Below are 21538 nucleotides of genomic sequence, written 5' to 3'. Positions count from 1 at the left end.
GGGGAAGAAGTACCATCTCTCTCTCTGCTCTGTGTCCATCCTCCTTTCTCCTCTCCTCCTCCTCTCCCTTTTTCCCCCCCCTCTCTCTCTCTTCACTGGCAACCAGGGCAGAGTGACATTCCCACGAGCCGATGAGCAGTACCGAGGTTCCCCCCCCTGTTACTCACAGCCAGGCATTTCCTTGTCCCTGCGAATCGCCCTGAGCTGGGATGTCCCTGGACACTGCTGCTGGATGCTGGGGATGCTCTGGACACCGGAGAGGCTTGACGTGCTCTGGATGCCGGGACGCTGGAGATGCCAGGGATGCTCTGGGTGTCGGGATGCTGGAGATTCCAGGGATGCTCTGGATGCCGGGATGCTCTGGATGCCAGGATGCTCTGGATGTGCTGGACCAGGGAATAATGTGGACCCCAGGACGCTCTGGATGCTCCAGATGCTGGGATGCTCTGGACCTCAGAATACTCCAGATGACAGAGATGCTCTGGACCCCAGAATACTCCGGGTGCTGGGATGCTCTGGACCTCAGGATGCTCCAGATGACAGGGATGCTCTGGATCCCAGGATACTCCAGATGCTGGAGATGCTCTGGACCCCCGATTCTTGGCTCTCTGCCCCCCCAGCTGGGCTCGGCTACCTGCAGAGCTCTGTCCCCACTGAGCTCCTCTGTGCCCGAGCTCTGCTGCTGCTGCAGCCAGAGAGAGCCAGGAGAGGCAGAGCAGCCCTGAGGCGAGTGCGGGGATGCTCCCAGCCAAGCTCGCCAGAGAGGAGGAAGATCCAACACAGGAGAGTGTGGGAAGGCGTCTCTCCCTTGGCAGAGGTGCGTCCAGCGTGCAGGGGGGTGTGTGTGACTGTGGGGGGGGTGTGTGTGTGCAAGTGCCAGCCAGACTTTTACCTGCTGCTCTGTGATGCACAGAAAAGGATGCAGAGATGCCGACTCGGAGGAGGTGGGGCTGGGAGGGTGGAGAGGAGGAGATGAAATGAAATGCTAATGAAAACAGGGATCTGGTCTAAACTCCGCAAAGTGGCAGGCAGAGAGTTTCCTTTCCTGCCTTAAAGAGACAGCCAGCACCGTGCTCTGCCTCCCCTCTGCCGGAGACGCCGCATTCGCCTGGCCGGTGGGCAGCGACCCGCGGGCCAGCGGGTCTGCGGCTGAGCCCAGCCGGCGGCACCGAGCGCGAGGCTCCGTCCTCCGCGCCAGGCGATAAAAAGCAAAATATCGCAAAGCCAAATAAAAAGCAACGAAACCTGCGTGCAACAGCCCACAGTTGCCTGCTTGGAAGGCAGCCAGGGGCACGGAAAGGACTTGCTGGCAGATTTTCCAGCGATCTGCAGCCAGGGATGGAGGGTGCGAGCAGGAGCCAAGGGAAAAGGCTGCAGCCACGCCGGGACAGCCAGCGGTCCGACCCCTCTGCTCCGGGGCTGTTTGGGCTGGCCTCGGTGCAGCCAAGGACTCTGCCTTTGCAGAGGCAACCCCGCATGGACCCACGGCAACTTGCCCTTTGGCAAGCAGGAAGCAAGACGCCAGAGGACCCAGCGGGTCCTGCTGGCTCCTTCATACCTTCTAGTTCTAACAAATGGCTGCAATTTGTGCTGGGGGGAGACCAGATCCAAGGGCACTGACTCCAGCATAAACCAGAGCCATGTGTGCACCCACCCCTGCGGTCGCAGGGCCAGGCATTGCCCTTCCCTCCCTGTGCCGCCACCGAAGCTTTCGCTAACACGCTTCCCTTGGGAAGATGCTGCTGCAGATGTGTGGGTGAGCGCCAGCTGTGCATGCTGCACGCCTCACCGGCCCCGTCTCGCCGCACCCCCAGCACTGCTGTGCTGCCCAGCCGCCTGCTCTGGAACAGAAATTTGTCTCTTTACCAAGATCTACTTTTCTAATCACCTTTTCAACAACTTTGCCCTGCTTTTCTTGGGCTCTGAGCAAGGGCCAGGAAAGATGCAGAGCAGGGCTCGCCGCGGTGCACGGACACAGCCCATTACCCCCTCCAGGATCTCCACTGGGAAATCTTTCACTGGGAAACAGCTGCCATCACTCATACGAGGACAAGTCCTCCTGGGAGTTTGTGCAGGGCGTCTGCTTCCCTAGGATCCTCTCCTTGGATGCTCCCAGCCAAACCCACCCCGGCCACCTCTGCGTCACTCTGTCCCGGCAGACATCCAGGGCAGAGCACACACACACGCGAGGCTCTGATCGCAGCAGGAGGTTTCTTCAGAAGAGCGTTTGCACCAGGAAACCCTCACTTCCTCGTCCCATCTGTGCTGGGAACAAGCAAGAAAACCCACCCCAAGCCCACGCTGCGGCAGCCTCCCAGCCAGGATAAAGCAACGCAGCAGCGCAGATTTATCCCAGCTGGGTCCCCGCTTGGCGAGGAAGTCATGTCACGGTGCAAAGCCACGATTCCCTTCCAGCCCTGCTGCTCCCCAACCTTAGGAGCACCTCAGTTATCTCCAGAGCTTTTGCTTCAGAGAAGGAGATTGGATCAGGAGCACGTCCTCCACAACGAGGTACATGGGAGGTTTCGTTACGCTTGGTTTGGATGCCTTTGCTGGGGAAATGAATCTCAATTGATTGAAGTAAAATGTATTTAAAAAAAACCCTGCCTTAAACCGAGGTCCAAATCCTACCGTTGCCCCTGCAAAAGCTTCTCTGCTCCGGCAGCTCACGGTTTCTCCCCTGCGCTGCGTTTCTGGACACATCTGCAAGGGATGATGGTTTCCACCAGCTCTGCTCTCCAGTACCACTAGCAGGGAAAGCAAAACCAGGTTGTCAACAGCCACCCAAGCGTCAACATGGCAAAAAAAGGGCTGGTGAGATGGAGTGAGTCAAACTGGAAGGCTGAGAGACCTTGGAGAAGTCCAGTGCTTAACGCAGTGGCCTCCAATAGTGCAGTCTAGACTCAGGACCTCATTCCATCCTTCAGCTGGGATGGCTCCTTAGGGCAGATTTTGGGCAAAGCCTGGCTGGCTACCTTTGAAGATTTGTGTTTTCATCTGCAAACCAGCCCTCCACTGCCTGCCTCCACTGCAGCTCAGGTTGTGTTGAAAGGAGGCGGAGACATCCCACTCCGAACACCCTGAACTGCAGCTCCTGGAGTTTATAGGAACAGTCCCCCTGCTAAATCCAGCTCCTGTTTTCACTGTACTCCAATAAAAGGGCCACGTGACGGTGGTCGGTGACAACATGGGTCCTCCACCTTCTCCTGCCTCTCCTGTAAAGCTCCTGTCCCTGGGAGGACACTGCACAGCCTAAAAAAAAATTATCTTAATGCAACTGGACACCTCCACCCCTGCCAGGGTCCCTCCTTTTCAGCCCATCCTCTTCGTTGTGGCAATCGCTGCCTTAACGCAAACCCTATCCTGCTTTATGACCCGGAGAGCCGTTCTTCAAACTTGCACAGACCCCCCGGAGCCCAGGACTCAAAGACAGGGGCACTAAGAGCCAGGGACACTTGCACGGCACAGCCTCCTGCCCCTCCGGGAGCCGACGGGACCTTCCCCAGGGTTAGGCTCAGACAAGGGAGCATCATCTGATGGTTTCTCAGGGCACAATCATGCTGGGTGACCAGGCATCGGTGGGACTAGAAGTTTGCAAGGGTGCGCTCTGCCTTGCCCAGGGAACGCTTGATCCAAACACCCTTGGAAATAGCCCACTGGTTTTCAGCCAAGGCACTTGGCTTCCCTCCTCACCGACGAAGGGACATCCATGTCCATGTCCAAGTTCACCTTTCTCCAAGTCCAGAGGCGCTCCTGGAGGCCACGAACATCTGGATGCCATGAAACACGCTGGATCAAGAGTGTCACCTAGTGGCAACAGAGCTGATAAAGATTGTACGATCCCGCAAAAACCCCACGCACTTCCCACGTGGGACCCAACAGCCCCTTAAACCTCCAGGCTGCAGCGATACGGGCCCTTGAGCACAACCATGCCTGGGCCACAGCTGATGTGCGGGCTCCGTGTCCACATGCAGCCCATATGCCGAGTATTTGGGGTGGGTTTTCCTTTTAGCAGCTCTCCCTCCTCCTCCCAAACTGAACGCAGCAGAAAGCTAAAAGGAACCATCGCTCTCCTGTGCCCTGTACCCTCCTTGCGCCGCTGTCCCGTCTGGTATCCTGGTGTAAACGGCCTCTCCCCCGTCAGCACTGAGGAGCCTACTGCCAAAAACCAGACAGGCATCAGAGCACTGAGAAATGGAAGTCAGAACTAATTTATTTAAGGGAAAAAAAACCCCAAAACAACAAAACAACCTTGTAAAAAGGAGGGGGAGGCATCGATTACAAGCTCTGGAAGCTCTTGTCAGGACAGCGCCAAAGAAATCAGCTTTATACAACAGAGAGAAAGGGGTAGCAGGAGGGGCCCGGGGCCGACCCCCACCCCGAGCCTCCCCAGCCCTGCATGAGCCATCCCCTGCGAAGGCACACCGGCATCCCGGCACTCGGCCCCCTTCTCCCTCCACCACGACTAAAGTGCAGCAGGGAGAGGGGGGAGAGGGGCTGGCTCCCACCCAGACCACCCCAGCACAAGCCTGCTCTTGGCCTTCCCCTGCGGACCACGAAATGCAAAACCCGAGCACTCATGGCGTGATCCAGCTCCCTCGTCCCCAGGGAGCTACGTGGTGGCCCTGAGGACCAGCAAGTAAAGGGTTCTCACCACCACAGTTCCCAGCAACCTCATGCACGAAGCCCCAAAGGCACATCCCGGGGTAAAATACTCCCCGAGAGCTACCTGATACGAGGGGGTTGGGGTTGAATGAAGATCCAGCGGGTGCCAGGAGGAACAGCGTGTCCCTGCTGAGCCCATGTGTCCTTAGGCAGGCAGGGCAGACAGGAGGAAGAAGAGACGCCGCTGGTCCCACGAGGAGAGATGTGTATCTCTTGTGGGACTGTGGAGAGGCTGCATCCCTTCTTCCTCCACCCCAGGCACAAGCCATTTGCAAGAGCAAAACCCAGGAGGACTCAGCAAGGGCTGCACAGCAGGTTCAGGAGCCTTCAGACACCTCCTGGGGAGCCCAGCTCAGCTCTTGCCCTCAGCCAAAGCCCCCTCGTCCAGGTTCTTGCTCCTCTCAATATATTATTACTATTATGTGCAAGTAGTTTTGCATCAGAGAACCCCGAGCCCTCCTCTCTGGCCCTGCAGCTCCAGCCCCACGTCCGCCCCTCAGCTCTGCTCGTTCCTCAAAACGTTCCTCCAGCCCCGGGGTGTCGTGGAGAGCAAAGCGTGAGGGTAGCTATTAGACAGGAAAGACTCCACCACTCCCCTCCCTCCCCAAACCCCGACCCTCTCCCTCGCACACACCCCCTGCCCACGCCGCCGGCTGCAAGGACAGTCCGCGAGGGCCAGGTCACTCGTCGCCCTCCTCCTCGTGATGGTGGTGGCTGGAGGCAGGAGGTTCTTCCACCTCCTGTTGGTGGTGGGCATAGTGATGGGGGCTAGGACCTTCAGCGGGCATGTTCTCCTCCGCGTTCAGGTAGACGTTGAACAGGGCTCCCTCGTGGCTCGGCTCCTTCCCGCAAGCCTGGCAGCTACAGTGAAGAATCTTCTCCACCAGTTTGTCAACCCTGGGGATCTCGTCGTTGCCTGGACAGTCCAGTGTCACCTGGGTAGAGGGACAAGGACACAGCAAGTGAGCGTGCAGGCTCAATGCCCGGATGGCCGTCCTGCCGCGGGCGGTCTGATCTGCCCCGTGCCCTGCAGACGTGGGGTATTTTAAGCCAGAAGTGATGGTTCACTGCCCATACAGACAAACCTCCGCGGTCCGACTGCAAGGTGAGAGCGCTCTGGGAATGTCTTGCAGGTCACAAGCTGCAGAGACGCAGGGAAAATCCAGTGACTCAAGCAGGACACTGCTCCCAGGCACTACTGGCACAGAAATATGGGTGGTAACTGCAAAGGGCACCCACAAAACACGTTGCTGAGCATCTCAGATAGCTTGGACTAAACCATCTGCCCGAATGTCAGAGATGGAAGCAAAGCAGAGAACTGAACCCAGCTCCTGGGGTGCCTAGGCTTGCCTCGGATGCAGAATGCATGGCTCTGCCAGGATCAATGGTGGCACAAAACTGTGTGGTCCGAGGGTGACTGGCAGACGGGCAGACGGGCAGACGGGAAGCCCTTCTGGACATCAAAGGCGGCAAAAACTCCCAAGTGAGAGGAGGTGACAAAGGAAGTGGTGGAGACAACAGGCACGTGGGATGAGCACAGGGATGAATAACGCAGGGACTGACAGGGGGCGCTTCTGCAGAGTGACAAACGCATCATTCATCACGGCAGTCACGTTGCTTCCAGCAGCCCCTTCCACCCAGGCAGCTCGAGAAACATCACCCGAGAGACACCCTGGAAGGAAACTACCAGTGGGGAAACCTCAGGGATGGCGAACAACTTGCCACAAAGTGGTGGCAGAATAGAGTTGAGAGCCCCTGAGCGAGGCCATCGCCAGCCGCAGAAAGGACCGTGGAGCAGGCAGGGATACTCACAATTTCCCACATGGACTGGGCTGGCATGCAGGAGTCGCAGTGAACCAGAGACTCTGTGGACTGAGGGAAGGTGTTGGGGACGCTGTAGCTGAAACACTGTCCCAGACAGGCCCTGTGAAGACAACAGGAGGGATTAGGGCTCAGGGCAGGTGCCTGCTCTACCCAGCAAAGGCAGAAGGACGTCTGACCTTCCACTGAGACAGACAGAAGGCAGCTGGGCAGAGGCAGGACACTGCGCCCAGCTTCTCGTGTGAGTGACAGTCCCCAGAGCCACCCCGGTGCCATTGGCAAATGGAAATCAGCTGCATCCAGCTCTGCACTGAGGGTGGATCCGTACCTGTTCTGGATGGACTTGGACTCGCAGCCGCTGTGCCCCACGATCTGGGTGATGTTCTTCGCCTCGCACCAAGCGCTCTTGTCCGGGAAGAGGGCGAGCTTGTTTATGGGGGGCGGCGCGGCCAGGAGCAGCGCTGGGAAGAGGGCACCAACCACCAACCGTAACATCATGGCCAGCTCTGCCAAAATCCTACAACTGGAGACAGAGAGCAAAGCGTTAGCAGGAAAGAAATCAGACAAGCTGGCGCGTTTCTCCAACCCCACGGCAGCTCTTGGCTGCGACAAGCACAGGTAGGTCCTCCCGGTGTGCTGGTGCCCACATCTCGCCAGGGAGGCTCCCCGGAACACTGCGCGGGGAGCGGGACACGCTGTTCTGCCTCTTCCCTCTTCAAAACAAGCTCTGGGGCAGGCAGGTACCTGCATTACTTCTCCCGAGCTTTGTGCCAGGAGCAACAGCAGGCTTTCTATCATTTCCCACCCAAAACCCGGCTGGGAGATGTTTGCAAAACAAAAGTGTCACCACCGCGGGCCGAGCCAGGCTGGAGAAGTCACGGATGACCGCAGAAATGTTTTTATTCGAGGAAGAAGCAGACTTCCCCACTTTTTTCCCACCTTAAAGCCAAAGCTGGCCTTGCTGCAAGCCTTCCCAGGGAAAAGGAATCACTTTCCCAGGAAGGAAAACCGCTCTTCTCCTGGAAGCGCGCAGCAGGTGTCGCTGCGAGGCAGCAGCAAGACGGGAGACGGGAAAACCTCAATCCCAGAGGCAAGAAATCCGCAGAAAAGACCAATGCAGCATTTATTTTTATGGAGCCGCTTGCATTCCGCAGTTACTCCGAGGACGGGAACGGCCTGCAGACAAAGGGGGGTTCTTCTTACTACCACGCGTGAACCTCGCTCGCCAAGGTGGTCGGCCGAGGTCACTCGCCACCCCCGGAGAAATCCCACGCAGGGTTTCCTCGCGGGCAGCCAAGGTGGCTGCATTAACACTCCCAATCACTAGGGAAAGGCAGATGGAAAAGCATCACAGAAATAGGGAAATTTTTTCCTTTGTGGGGTTTGGATGGAGTCATAGTGAAAGGCAGACATTTATACTTTCTAAAATATTTGTTAGAACCACATTATTTGTTATTTCCTTCTATTTATTTATTCAGACGAAGATCCAAAGCCCACACTGGAAAGACTCCACACTCCCATGGCTCCTGGGCCCAGCCCTCTAACGCTTGCTGGGGAAGGAGAGGAAAAACGCCTTGTTTATCAGGCACCGGTGTCAGAGGCGGCTCCGCCTGGGGACTCCCGACCGGGTGTTCCCCTGGTCGCTCCGTCTATCCGCACAGCCTTCACCAACACATCCTCGGCTGGAGGACCCACCACCTTTATCTAATAAACTCCTGAGATTGTTTCCTAAGCACCTCTCACAGCTCCGGCTCAGATATTTCAAGGTCATGATGGGGCAGAGGGTTTTGCCCTCCACTGAGCCCAGCCTCTTGGATCTGAATCAAGGGAGACAGGAGAGAGAGATGCTTCCCCATCCTCCATGCCAAGGCAGCCAGGAAAAGGCATCCTCATTCCCTGGCCCAGAGATCTCTGGAGGAATCAGGTGGGGTTGCTGCTAAATATTCTTATTTCCTGGTGATTCAGGAACCACAATGGGATAATGCAGCAAGACCTTTACAGCCCTGGCTTCCTAATCCTCCCGGCAAGTGAATCCCACAGGTCCCTGGCGAGAATACCTGCACAAAGCAGGGTCTGCAGGTCTTAGTTTGAGATAAGCAGAGGGTTTCAGCCCCTGAACTGGCACTGCCGTGAACGAGAGCACTGTGGTTAAACACATTTATCCTGAAGAAAACTCTTAGGGCTCACTTCTGCTCCTTGAATTTTTTTTTTCCATTGCAGTGAGGGAATTCTGCAATTTCTGTTAAGAAGTACACAGCTAAACTGCACACGCACACACACTTGGTTTGCTTGGTTTTCTGAAACGAGCATCACTCATTCCTCAAATGCCAGCAGCTCTGTGCTGAGGAATCCTGCTCCCAAAGGCAAGTCCGAGATCAGAGCTGGGATGTGACCCAAGCAGCAATCACAACCCCCGGGGAACAGCCGAAATTCCTCTGGAGTCGGCACACAAGTTCACTTCCACATGCTCGATTACAGAGCAATTTCCTTCTTTCCAAAGTAAGGTGGTGGCTGTTTTTTTTCCAGGTTTCTCTTCATCTCTACCCAGCGGCAAAGACACAAATATTTCAGTCTGCGCTGACAACGTTGCTTCCCTGGGACCTTTTTTTTTTTCCCTGGAGGGAGGTGTTCAACAGAGAGGTGTTTCTGCAGCACTGGTCAGAGCAGACTCTTTGCCAGAGGCATGAGGGATCATCTCAGAGCATCTGGGCTCCTGTTTCGCTCCGATACCGACAGGAAGATGAGCAAGGTTGTGCTCTGCTAAAGCACAGGACCTGGACGAGATTCAGGAAAGCACTTAACATTTGCTTAAGCACTCTCCTTTCCGGAGCAGGGATGTTCTTTGTACCAGGAGCCTCCAGCAGCATGGACACTGGTCCAGTTCGTAGAGGGGCAGGTGGTGAGCAGGGGAACCAGGTACCTCTGCAAAGCTGGAGCAATTGCAACTTCACCCCATTCTTCAGGGAACTCAGGTGCTGAGCACTGCCATCTCCCGCTGCTTTTAAGCCTGGAACAAGCCACATCCACATGGTGTTTTCCTTCTCCCAAGAATGCCCTGGAACCCGCAGGGCCGCATTTCTAGTAAGTACCAAGGTTTATGCCAGTGCCTAGGAAAACATCTGATGCAGCTGAGTTTGGGAGGGAGCTGGGACTGGAAACAGCCCGCTCCCAACCACGGCGTGTTCGCTGGCAGAGTTCAAACCAGTCATGCGAACAGAGCTGCCACTAAACCCATTCATCTGACAGCAGCCACAGGGTCGGAGACAAAAGCACCGTGTTCCTTCTCCCTCCGGCTGGGGAAGAGAAGGGAAAAAAGGAAGACAAGGCACCCGAGCAGGTTTGCAAACTCCCGATTAAATAAAGGCATTGGGCACATTCCTCCGTGACAAGCTAAATTACACGTTGCAGCCCCTAAAGGAACAAGTGTGTGCTCCCGGCGCTGACCCCGGCGCTGGCTGCCGGCGGCATCAAGCACTTCCCGCACACAGGGGCTTCTTTCTCTGCTCTGCACCAGGGCACATTTTTTTCCTGCTAGTCAAAGCTTTTCAAGCAGAAAGTTCAGCTCAGTTCCGGCAGACCCATCAGCCCATGAGGGTCTCCCCCCCTCTCCCTCTGCAGGGAACCACATGGCAGCTTCCTCCGCCATCCCTTCAGCACGCATTGGAGAAATCAAATGACTCAGCCCTTGAGCCTGGCACATCCCGGACTCCGGAGACAAACAACTTCTCAGCGCATGCACAGCTGCAGCTTTGTGGTGAGCGGCCCTGGAGTCCTTTTCCAGCCTGTCCCCATGCCCAAGGAGTCGAGGGGCAAAATGTCCAAGGCTGATGGGTCTCAGCTGTACCAGCCCAGCATCCCTTCGAGGCCCGGAGAGCCTGGCAGGATTCCTGAGCCTCCCATGAGCCTGGTTATGAGGTGGTAGCACGCTCAGATGTTTTGTGTCACCTGGAAGAGCTCCTTCCTCCCGTCCCGGCAGTCCCAGGGACTCTCAGGAGTCCCGTAAGCAGGACAGTCCCTGCCAATGCCTGGAAGCAGCTGGGAAAATCTACATCGTTACATCGGCTGGAGGACAATCACGGGAATTACCTCGGAGGCCACGTTCCCACCATCCAGCCCACAGCTGTTCCTGGCCATTTGGAAAGCAAACACTTCTGGAGAAAAATAAAAAAGATCTAATCAGTTTTACCATCTTTTTCCAGTGGGAAGTTTACACCATAACACAAGACAAGCCTGCAGGTGGACATGGAGAACATTTCATGAGCAGTTTAGTATGTTTATAGGTATTTTTCTTATCCAGGATCTTGCAATTTTGCCAAATACATGAAACCAGAGACACAGGTATATTGTGCTCATGGCCACACACGCAGCATCCCCGGTTCTGAGAGACAGAAACCCCTCAGCTTTACAAACATTGCTTAGCCAAGGCTCAAAGCCTGTGAATACAGCGCAGAAATAGCATCAGCTCCACGCTGTAGCTAAGGAAAATGAGATACAAAGCCGGGAAACGGCCTTACCTCAGTGCCTGAATCAACGACTCGAGTGCTTGCGTGAGATGCATGAGATCTCAGCAGAGGTGGAAAAGGTGAAGGTTTCAGCTCCTGGTCTGGATCAGGGCTGGGACCTCCACTCTCCTCTCCTGCCTCCCTGGACGCACGGCTGTCCTGCCTGATGGAACCGGCTTCCCACCCAGCCTGGCTCTCAACCTGCACCACACCAAGCTGCCATGAGCGACCCAAGTTGGTGTTAGACATGAATCACAGCGCTACTGCGTCCTGCCTTTGTGTTCAACTAGTTATTTGTGCCAATTTGCTGTAAAAAGCTGCTGCACGGTGCTGCTGGGAGAAAAAGAGGCCCCAAAGACACACTGTTGAGTGCACTGTGCCTCAGTTTCCCTCCTTGTAAGACCAGAGACAGGGGAGCACCAGGTGCAGAGAGACTGGGAAAGCATAGGGAGCTCTTTGGAGCACCAGAATTCCTTCGAGGGAAGAAGCTGCCTGGGGCAGGAGGGGAGGGACAGCTGCCAGCAGCCCTTGCCCCACACGACGTGGCACGCGTTCCTCGACAGGAAGGTGCTCGGGGGAAACGGTGCACTGCAGGGCAGGCGGGAGTCAGGTGGGGACATCGCTGGGCAGTGGGGTGTCACACAAGGACACCATGCTGCAGGGCAAGGGGGGGGTCGCTGCCTGGAGAAGGACTCAGGTGGGATCGCGAAGGTGGCCGGGAGCGATCTCCGTCTAACCGCTAAAAGGCAACTGATTATTTAGGCACCTAAAAGGATGCAAAGTCACAGTTAAGTGTCTGATCTGGTGGCAACTGGAAAGAAACATGTACGTGTCCCAGAAAAATCCAGGGCATGGCTCTCCTCAGACACAGGGTTTTGTCTATACAGTAACTTCTGAATACTACAGGGAATCACCTCTTGGGAATCTCAGCTCAAATAATACTTGCTTACATGGAATAAAAAATACTTTGGGCCAGCGTCAGCAGGAAGAATTTAAATCTAAACTGGGAAAACCTGAAAGGTTGCTGTGTATCCAAAAAAATAGCAAACCAACTGATTTTATTCAATGCTTTCCCCTATTCAATATTTCCCCCTTGCTTGAGATTTGCATTCAGCTAAACTTTTGGTAGCTTTACATTTTTCAGTTTGGTTGCAAAATTACAAAGTGCAACATTGTTTAGAGGACTCTACCGCTGTTCCTGCAATAGCCCAAATCAATCTGACCCATGTCACGACAATATCACCATGGGGGAGGGAAGAGAGCCATGCACTGAAAATGTCTCGAGTTAATTCTTCAGGGCAGCAAGACAGATGAGTGCTTAACTGAACAGAGAAGTCTCTTCTGAGCTGAGAGCTTCAGTCTTGGTTTGCTGAGCTGCCAAATCTGGGAAGAAATTATGAAAAATAAAAAGGGAACTACCATAGGAAGATGTTTGACATTTAACATGCACAAGAATCGATCCTAAAAACTTTTTGATAATGGAGCAAAAGCCGTGTCATTTCTCACTGTGGATCTGGCTGACCCTGCTCCTTTCAAAAGCAGGAGATATTAGAGCTTCCCTTTCCATAACGTATTAATTTCCACTCAAGCACGGTTGGGCAATTTGCAGAAATAAAGCAGAAATAGAGAAAAGCAGCGCTGCGTTTTTAAAGCCCTCTCCCCACTTCGGCCAGAATTTCAAAGACTTTGGTACATCGGCAGTTCAAATCTGGCTTCTTGACCATGTACTGAGCACTCGAGAAACTCATTTTATGCAGCTGGGAAAAAAAAAAAAAATCCCAGCTTCTTTTCCTACAAAAGTCACTGGAAAGCTGCCTATGGACTTAGAATGGGGTCCTAAAGGAGCTCTGCTGGAAAAGGGACACACTAATGGCCTGTGGAGGAGACGAGAGTAATATAAACAGTTTCTGGTAATTTATTTCAATTGCTCTATTTCTTCAGCATTAAGAGGAATCACAGCCAGGAAAATGCATCAGCCTACAGCACAGGAATATATCCCGGCCCCACATTACCCTCCACTCCCTCTTTTCTTCAAGCACCTGCTCAAAACGTGGGGCTCTGCAGCCCTGAAGAGCAGCGGGGCAAGCAGGATGGGAGCAAGGATCAGCTGTGTTGGGGACCAGGAAAACTGGGACTTGCCTCCCCTCCAGCAGCCAGCAGTTCTGGGGAGCAGAGGGACTGGGATGCCTGGGCGAACTGGGGAAAGAGAGAGCGCACAGGCTCTGCCTGAGACCCTGAGCAAGGAAGGACTAGTCTGCAACATGCTTTGGCTAGAAGAGTCCCCAGCGGTAGGTCGTATCCGAGCGCATCGCAGATAACATGAAAAACAGGCGCTTCCAAGCACAGCTGGTAGCAGCGTTTCAGCCAGAGGCCTCGCTCGCGTGTCCGGACCTGAGCGAGCCGCGACTCCCTCCCGCCTTTTCCCCTGGAGCTGGTGTTTCCCACACGCTCGCTCCCGCAGAGCAGGCAGGCAGAGCCTCCCAGCGCGGGCAGCACCGCCAGCCCAGCTGGAGCTGAAGGTACCAGCCGGAGCTTTGGAGGTGTCCAAACGTGGGTCGTGGATCCAAAACCCTTTGAAAATCCCACGCGTGCTGCTCTCCAGTGGGGCTGCTCTTTCTAAAGCTGCCTCTGAGCCCTGCAGGCAGTTTCCCACCCAGTGTGGAAAGGGGCTTTGTCTTCTCCTCCTCCACAGCATCACTAATCGATAGCTTGACCACCTATCGCTCACCCGACATCATCTCCCCAGAGCACCTGGCTCGCTCCAGAGCGCACAGTCACACAGTTTCCCCTTGCAACTGAAGCCACAGCCTCTCCCCTCCTTTTTCGGTGAAAACAGCTTTCACGGAGCCGGTGGTAAAATCTGCACCGCCTCCAGAAAGGGTCCCGAGAATCCTTCACTTTGACTCGTGCGCGGGCACTGGCCGTTTCCCCGGGGAACGCTTCTCCCAGCAGGCTCCGTTCTGCTTTCACTTAGAGTGAGGTAAACTGGGACCGGCTCCTCCGAATGACTCCACTGGTGCAAATGAGATCAGAATCTGGCACCGCACGTCGTACTCAAAACAAGCGTTAACTGGAACCAGATAAAACCAGTTCTAGTACATAGTGGCCACCAGGATGATTATTTTTTTAATTTCGCACACACGCCGCGTAAGGCCGTCCTGCAGTCAGAGGTGGGAGTTGTCTCAAATGCCAACGGCGCTGGCTTTCGGCTCGCTCAGCCATTCGTTACCAAACTCGCCGAAAAAAATCAAGCCCTGTCCTAAGCAGCGGGGTTCAACTCGCGGGATCAGGTTCCCAGCTGCTGGAGCGAGAGGTGGAAAGAGGGAAAGAGAAAGGGATTTGCGGCTGAAGCTGTGGATCTTTCAGGGATGGTTTGGGATCTTTCCTGCTGTTTCCCTCTCCCTTTATACCCATTTGGGCTGTAAACTGGTCATAACAACAGAAATCCAGTTGACTTGAGTGGTATTTTGCCCCTTGCTTTACCCCGCACCAGCCTTCCCGGTTTTGCCGACATAAAACCCGACGTCTGCGTTATTCACCCACGGCGCTGGCTGCAATATCTCCGACACCGAAGCACAAAACCACGTGGCACTGCAGGGCCAGAGGCTTTCGGGGGTAACGTAACAGCTCGCAGCCCAGTCGGTATTTTCAATTGCTACCAGACGTGCTGGGGGCTGACCTCACACTTGACATTTAGGCAGTCTCTCCTAAAACTGCGGGATCGGGCTCAGTGACCACAATGAAATCAAAACATGACCCGTATGTTGGTCTTTCTCCCCTCTGGACAAGTCGTTCGAGCCCTGTATCAGAGAAGAAGGAGGCTTAAGCCACATCTGAGAGAGTGACCGAAGCGAGGGCCTGATCCTGACGCCATTTCCAAAGCTCAATTCCCAAGGACTGCAATCTTGGCTGGAATGGGAGCCAGCCCAGCTCCACAACCGGTAGAAAGGAGCGTTGGCTTGCTCTGTTGTCACCATCAGAGCTAATTTACACCCAGGAAAGCCCTGGCCCCCACCGCCCCATGTCGCTCCCTCCCTAAACAGCGCAGTGCGAGAAACAAAGGTCTGGGGAAACGGCAAGCGCAGCTCCTGCCAGGGCTAACGGGAGGCACGGAGGACAAGCTTCCCCTCGCTCCCACTCCGGTCCTCCCCCAAAAGGACAACTTTATCAGCCGTTCCGGTTTTTAAGAGCCCGATTTGAGCAGCTGTGAAGTTTCTTTGCCCTAAGCCGCGCTGGATCCGCCGGCATTCTGGTCTTTGCTAAAGCGCAGGGGATCTCCGAGCCTGGGCGACTACAGAGGAGGGTTTTTTTTCAGTAGATTTAAAAATAAAAGATCAGGAGCAAGGCCCTCGGACGGAGCTCTGTCTGCCCCACGGTCCTTCCAGCTACGATACAGGAGCCGGTGGAGGTATTGCTAACGCTTTAATGGGACCAGCACAGAGCGTGGGGAGGAATAACTGCCCAGGAGTTTACTCTGCTTCTCGGGCAGGTTTCCTACAACTCTAGCAGCTTAAAACGACCTCAGCAATGCCAAGACACGCCGTGAGCAAAGTTACTCCAACACGGGCAGGTCTTCAAGGCTACTTTAAAAGCAGTTTGGCTCAGGGCCCAATCCTGCACTTCCTGGGCACCCAAAAGGCCCCCCAGCTCGACTGGTTTCCTCGCTGCGGAAGGACGACCGGGTGCTAAGGAAGACTTTGCTCGTTTGCCCTTTTTGCAAGACCGCAAACTCCCCAAGCTGGAATTCAGCGCAGAGAGGTCAAGCCCAGAGCCCGGATTCTTCTCAGGGCTGTTTGCAAACACTTGGGATTTTTATACTGAAGGCAAATTCCATTTCCCATCCTGCGGTTTGCAAATTTGAGGCGAGCTGTCTTTTTGGAGATGGGAGACTGCCTTCGGAAAGCAAAAGTGCCCATTGCATGCAGCTGATTTTTGGCTAGTCGGATATTGCAGAGAGGACACAAAGTTCTCGGGCTAAAAATACAAGGGAAAATCTGGGCCTTGCCACATCGCTAGAATCTTTCCCACTCGTTTCACTGGGGTGCAGATTTTTCCCCCCAAAAAAAACCTGCATGGCAAAGCTATAGTGCCCCGAGCCCACAAACACTTCACACAGCCTGAATTTCAAATTTGATGGGGTTAATCCTATAGATAAAAGTTAAGATTGCAGAGCAGAGCATAAGTTTCCCATAAGAGTAAGAGAAACGTTAGTAGGCAATAAGGGATTGTCCAGATCAACTTTAATGCCTCCTGAAAATGAGGTAAAACGTGTTCTGTCCCCAGAACACCTCTGAGAGAAAGAGAGAAATCCCCACTGCACACAACACGCAGAGATTATTGTTTATAACAAATAAGAATTGCCACAAATACTTGGACAAACTGAAATACTACGTTATGACTCAGGAAACAGGTAGAGATATATCAGATATAAGCTTTTTTAATATTCCCATATCCTATATCCTACAAAATCTATTTGTAGGATACACGGATGTAAATCCATCCCCAGTGCAAACTTTTCAGATAACAAAAGTTTTACCGCCTTGTCATCAGGAAAGTTTCCTTCCTTTATGACACCCGATCTCCTACACGTCCTCTGGCGTTACGGTTAATCAATAATTCTGAACTTTCCCGTTCATTCCTCTGCACTTTTGTTCGGAAGCCGAAAGAGCCGGGAAGGACTCTGTACCACAGATGTGCTCCCGATCCAGCGTGGCTCCCCATATCCTATTCTTTTATTTTATTTGAGCTAAAGCGGCGGTGAAAATAGTTTAACGATTGCACAGCAGATCCCCCGAAGTCCGCCTCATCTGCAACTGATTTCTGCCCGTGGCAATATTCTCATCCTCCCGGCCATCAATCACCCGGGGAGGTGGGGGGAGAGAATGGAAGGGAGAGGAAAAGAGGCGGAAAATCTGGTGCTGATCAGCGGCGGAGAAAAAGCAGCAGGTCCGCTCCGTTTTGGGGCGGGGGTGAAGGGAGGTGGAGGGGGGAAAGGGGGGGAGACACAAAGCCAAGGGGTACTCACCACCCAGGCGACGGCGGGCACATCCCATGGGGTCCGGGGCCGCGGGCTGCGGGCGGCTACAGCCCCGCGGTGCCCGGCGGCTGCCGCATCCTCGGCACCGCGGCCCCCGGAGGCGCGGGGCGGGCGGGAACCTGCCGCCTCCCTCCCCCCGGTGCCGGGCTCCGGGCGGTGCCGCCGGCTCCGCCGCTCGCGATTGCACAATCGGGGCGGAGGGGAGTAGCGGGGGGAGAAGCGAGAGGAGGGGAAAAGAGGGAGGGACGGAGGAGAGGGAGGGCCGGAGGGGAGCGGCGGCTGCAGCGCCTGCCCGCCCCGCCGATTTAGGGAGCGGTGGGGAGAGCCCCGAGCAGCCCCGGGACCAGCAGCCCCCCCCCGGCCGCCTCCCTCCCCGCTTGCAGCCGGAGAGACGAGCGCCGGAGCCCCGCGGAGCCCCGACGGGGCGGCCCCAGAACGGCCCCGGCTAAGCGGGGCTCGGCAGCCCCCGGGGCCGGCGGCCTCCGCCCGTCCTGGGCGACGAAGCCCCCGCCAAGTGCTGAGAACTAACGGGGAGAGTCCGCTGGCAACGCACGTCGGTCAAAAAGCGCTGGCTGTGCAGGCGAAGCTGTGTCCGAAGGTGATCTCCCAGCGTTTGCTCCCGCAGTGACATAAACAAAGTCTGGATTTGGCTCGCCGAACGCGAACAGTTCCTATTCAAACACAATACTTGATAGAGAGGGCGTGGGGCAGAGTCCTGGCCGCCGCGAAGGCTTTGGGAAAGTTCTCCAGCACCAGAGAGCACGGGTTTCTCTTGTTTTTTCCCCCTTCCTCTCTTTCTTTTCTTCTTCTCTTTTTTAATCTTTCTTTTCTTTCTCTTCTTTTTATCTTCTCGTTATCTTTCTTTTCTTCTTCTCTCTCTTATTTTTCTTCTCTTTCTTTCTCTCTTTCCCTCTCTCTGTTTCCCTTTCCCATTAAAAATCTAACAGCCAAACACAATCCCAGTGAAACCCCATTCATCACTATCTTTCAGTTAAGATAATTGTCAGAGACTGGAAGGGCTCGGTTTCTGTAAAGGCGCAATTAAGCTAATAGAGGCCTCCACATTAAACACTGGCACTACCCAAATCAAAAGATACCTGCAAGGCTTGGATGGGCTTCACTGGCTCCTGCTTGGGTAAAGATTTGCATAGAGATCAGAGAAGCAGGAAGAGAAGGTGGTAAGAAAGCAACAGCCGTGCTGAGAGAAGCGTTGGTAGGGCCCTGGCAGTGGTCTTGGGGAGAAGCGAGGAAAGCAAACGTTGGGGCTGGGTGGAAGCTGAAGGAGGCTGGAGGCTGCCAGCGAAGGAATGGTTTCCAGCTGCTTGGTTCCTTCCAGCTCTGGGACAACAAAATTTTGTAAATAGGATGGCAAAAACCTGCTTCCAGTATCACTTTCTTATCCTGCTAGATGCAACCTACCCGGCCCCAAACTGTACCGAACTGCTCAGCTCCAAAAGGGCCAACGACACACAAAGGCGCAGCCTTTCACCACGACCACAAATCCCATCAGGAGCTCAAATTCTAATCCTCCAACATTTTCACTCACTGCTGAACTTGGGCTTTGGCTAATCTCTACCTGCTCTTCATGGCCAGCCTGACCATCAGTGAGCTCCTGCCCAGGAAGCCATTTTATTCTGAACAATACGGGTGAAAGAGGAGACGTCAGAGGCTTGGAAGCAAGTTCTCAGGTCTGTGGATAAATGAGGAAAAACAATACGTAGACAAAACCAACTATGAAGCAACAGACCACGGGCATTAAGGTGAAATTCACCCAACTGTATCAGGTCCACAGTTCAGTATTTTGATGGTTTTGTGGGATCCTCGGCACTGGGAAGTGATTACTCTGAGCAGAGTGCTGGGCTGCATGCAGAGATGTGAGCCAGGGTGCAGTCATAGAATCACAGAATGGTTTGGGTTGGAAGGGACCTCAAAGATCATCCAGTTCCAACCCCCCTCCCATGGGCCCATTCACTGCTTCCCACTATTCATTCATGTTCCAGTTCTGTAAACAGCCAAACAGCAGAGAAGGGAAACACAGCAATCCGTAAATCTGGGGGTGGGGAGGCATGAGGAGCAGAGTTCAGGTTTTCTGGTGTCACTAAGGTGTCAGCAGGCTGGCTGGAGGATGAAAGAAGCTGCCGAGAGGCTGTCAGAGCCCTGGGCCAGCACTTTTCCCCTTCCTCTCTGGCAACGCGGGATCGCAGCCAGAACAAGGAGCGAAGACCTGATGCCTGCGGATGTCATTCGACAGACACTGGCTCAGGCACGGACTGGAAGAAGCTGCTCTGCAGCTGGGAGAAGATGGGAGGGAGAGCAGGGAGGCTGCGAGGAGCTCACTGCCTGCCCCTAAAACACCCGAGCCACACCACGCCGTTGCTTTCACGCCGAGCGGCGCGACACGTGGGTTGGTACAACACAACTCTCCGCTCTCACCCCTCGACGCCAGCCCATTTCATCAGCCTGTTGTTTTCCACCCCTGATAGACACCACAGGAAAACATGGGTGCACAGAGCCTTGCCCAAAACGTCCACACACCCACCTATGTCTTCCCCACTCAGCCCTTTCCCCTGCTGCTGGATCACCAAGGCTTTCGTGCGCTGAGACACAGCAGAAACCTGCTCTCTGGTTTCCAGGAGCTTCCCTCCCTCGCCCGCTGTTGCTGTTTTGGGCCTGCTGACAAACACCCACAGTGCCAGGGGCTCCCCGCTTGTCAGGACAGGACTAGGAACTGTGGGCGTGAGAATTAAAAGGGTGTATTTGTAAGTTAAAAATAAAACTATCCCTTTCATTTGTGTCTTAACGCAGATTCCAAGGCTCCCTGCCCACAGATGGATGCTAGAAAACATGCGGGGAAAGGCAGCTGGGAAGAGAGCGAGCGAGAGCGTGTGTATCCGTGAAGAGCTGCAGGGAGGAACAAGGAGGGAATTGCCCTTCACACATCCCAGCAGCGGGGCCCACGCTCCATCTCTCCCCCAGCAACTTGGGTTTTGATCACCATCCCCACGACACACCGCGTAGGGTCCAAAGAAGCGCTCTCAAGGGCTGAACGCCCTGGCATGACCCACGAAGGACTGGGGAGACTGAGGACTAGGTCTGCCAGGGACCACCCTGCCCCATCTCAGATCAGTCAACTCACTTCACCGCTCTGCGTCTCACTTGCAAAAGGGTAAAAAATTGTATCGCAGCTCCTCGGAATAAAGATGGATCTTTATGAGCTCCCTTCTCTCACCAGACCATCACCTGCCGGAGTCAAACTCCTACTTCTTGATTCCTAAACAAGCCCTAAGACATCTCCAAGACAACAGCTCAGGACCTCAAACTGCTGTGTGTAAGGGCACACATGCCCGAGGCGAAGGGAGCAGCACCCATGTCAGGAGACGAGACAAAGGTTTTACTACTAAAAAAGCTGGGGGGTCATTTCCCATCACCATCTCAGGCGGATGAAGGGAGGGGACAGCGGTGGCAGGTTGGAGTGTGAGGAGCACATCCTCCCATCGCTGCCAGCGTGCGACTCGCACATCTGTGTGGTTCCAGCAGCCAAGAGGAAGGATGGAGCAGTCCTTACAAATACCAGTCTTGCTTTTTGAGATTCTCCCAAAGCACGTGGGTACAAAGCACCTCACTAGTCATCCAGACCAGGAGGTCAATCCCCCCTGAGCACTGTATCTAGCTTAATAACACACACAGAGGTAAGGAGAGGCTAGAGGGGAAGGTTCAGCCGTGGGAGGAATTTGGACCAGCAACCACCATCAGGCCACAGCTTTAAGACAACAGATTTGAGCTCTGTGTCGAATCCCTTAGCGTAGCCAAAGTGGAAAGGCACGAGTCCTACTGGTAATGTGGCTAGCTGGCTTGAGCTGCAAAGCCCAACTTGCCTCGCCATGCGTAGAAAGTAAGATTTAGGGATGGACCTGGCTGGTGGGATTGTGCTGGGTAGTAAAGGAAAAGGATTTATCATAGAGCTCTTTAGAAAACATCTGGGCTCAGCAAATGACCTGGAATGCGACTCGGCAGCGGGGTGCTCCTCTCTTCCCGAGTCCCGAGAATGCAAGCTCCCGCAGGGTAAGACTCGAGCCAGCTGTTTCCTCTAATCCCATCAGCCTTTCCTTCGACAGGGGTCCAAATGCTCGGCGAGCAGGAGAGAACGAGAAAGTCCCGTTCCCTCCCCTTGGTGACTGGGATTAGTGGTTTCTCTGTAGTGCTGTGCCAATGCATTTTGGGGCCCTGGGGCAGCAGTAAAAAAAAATAAAAATGTACCCCTCCCATCTCTGAGCAAGTCCAAGTGTGTTTAATCGCTTTATTTTCCACCTTGCCCAATTGCTCCCCGCTCCCAGGCACTCCAGGCCCCTTCGTCCCTCCCTCCCTCGCTTCCCCAGCAACTCAGGTCATGCAAAATCCTTCTCCTATTCAGTTCATGTCTGCCGGGGCAGTTTCTATCAGGGAGGGCTGGGAAAGAAGCTGTTGGGCTTCATTTGCAGGTGCCCTCTTCCCTATGAGTTCAAATAGTTTTTTT

At 54.6% G+C, this 21538-nt stretch overlaps 1 protein-coding gene across 1 annotated transcript; it reads right to left on the bottom strand.

Moving 5' to 3' along the window:
* Nucleotides 1-5345: 5345 nt before the first annotated feature.
* On the bottom strand, nucleotides 5346-6999 carry NBL1 (NBL1, DAN family BMP antagonist). Its single transcript, XM_009988211.2, has 3 exons — nucleotides 6815-6999; nucleotides 6478-6589; nucleotides 5346-5600 (listed from the first exon to the last, which is right to left on the bottom strand). Exons 1-3 carry the CDS (start codon nucleotides 6982-6984, stop codon nucleotides 5346-5348), a joined length of 537 nt encoding a protein of 178 aa, XP_009986513.2. The 5' UTR covers nucleotides 6985-6999.
* Between the last annotated feature and the right edge of the window lie 14539 nt (nucleotides 7000-21538).

This window comes from Tauraco erythrolophus, chromosome 23, assembly GCF_009769465.1.
Source record: "Tauraco erythrolophus isolate bTauEry1 chromosome 23, bTauEry1.pri, whole genome shotgun sequence".
NCBI lineage: Eukaryota > Metazoa > Chordata > Aves > Musophagiformes > Musophagidae > Tauraco > Tauraco erythrolophus.
This window is presented reverse-complemented; position numbering and strand designations above follow the sequence as displayed.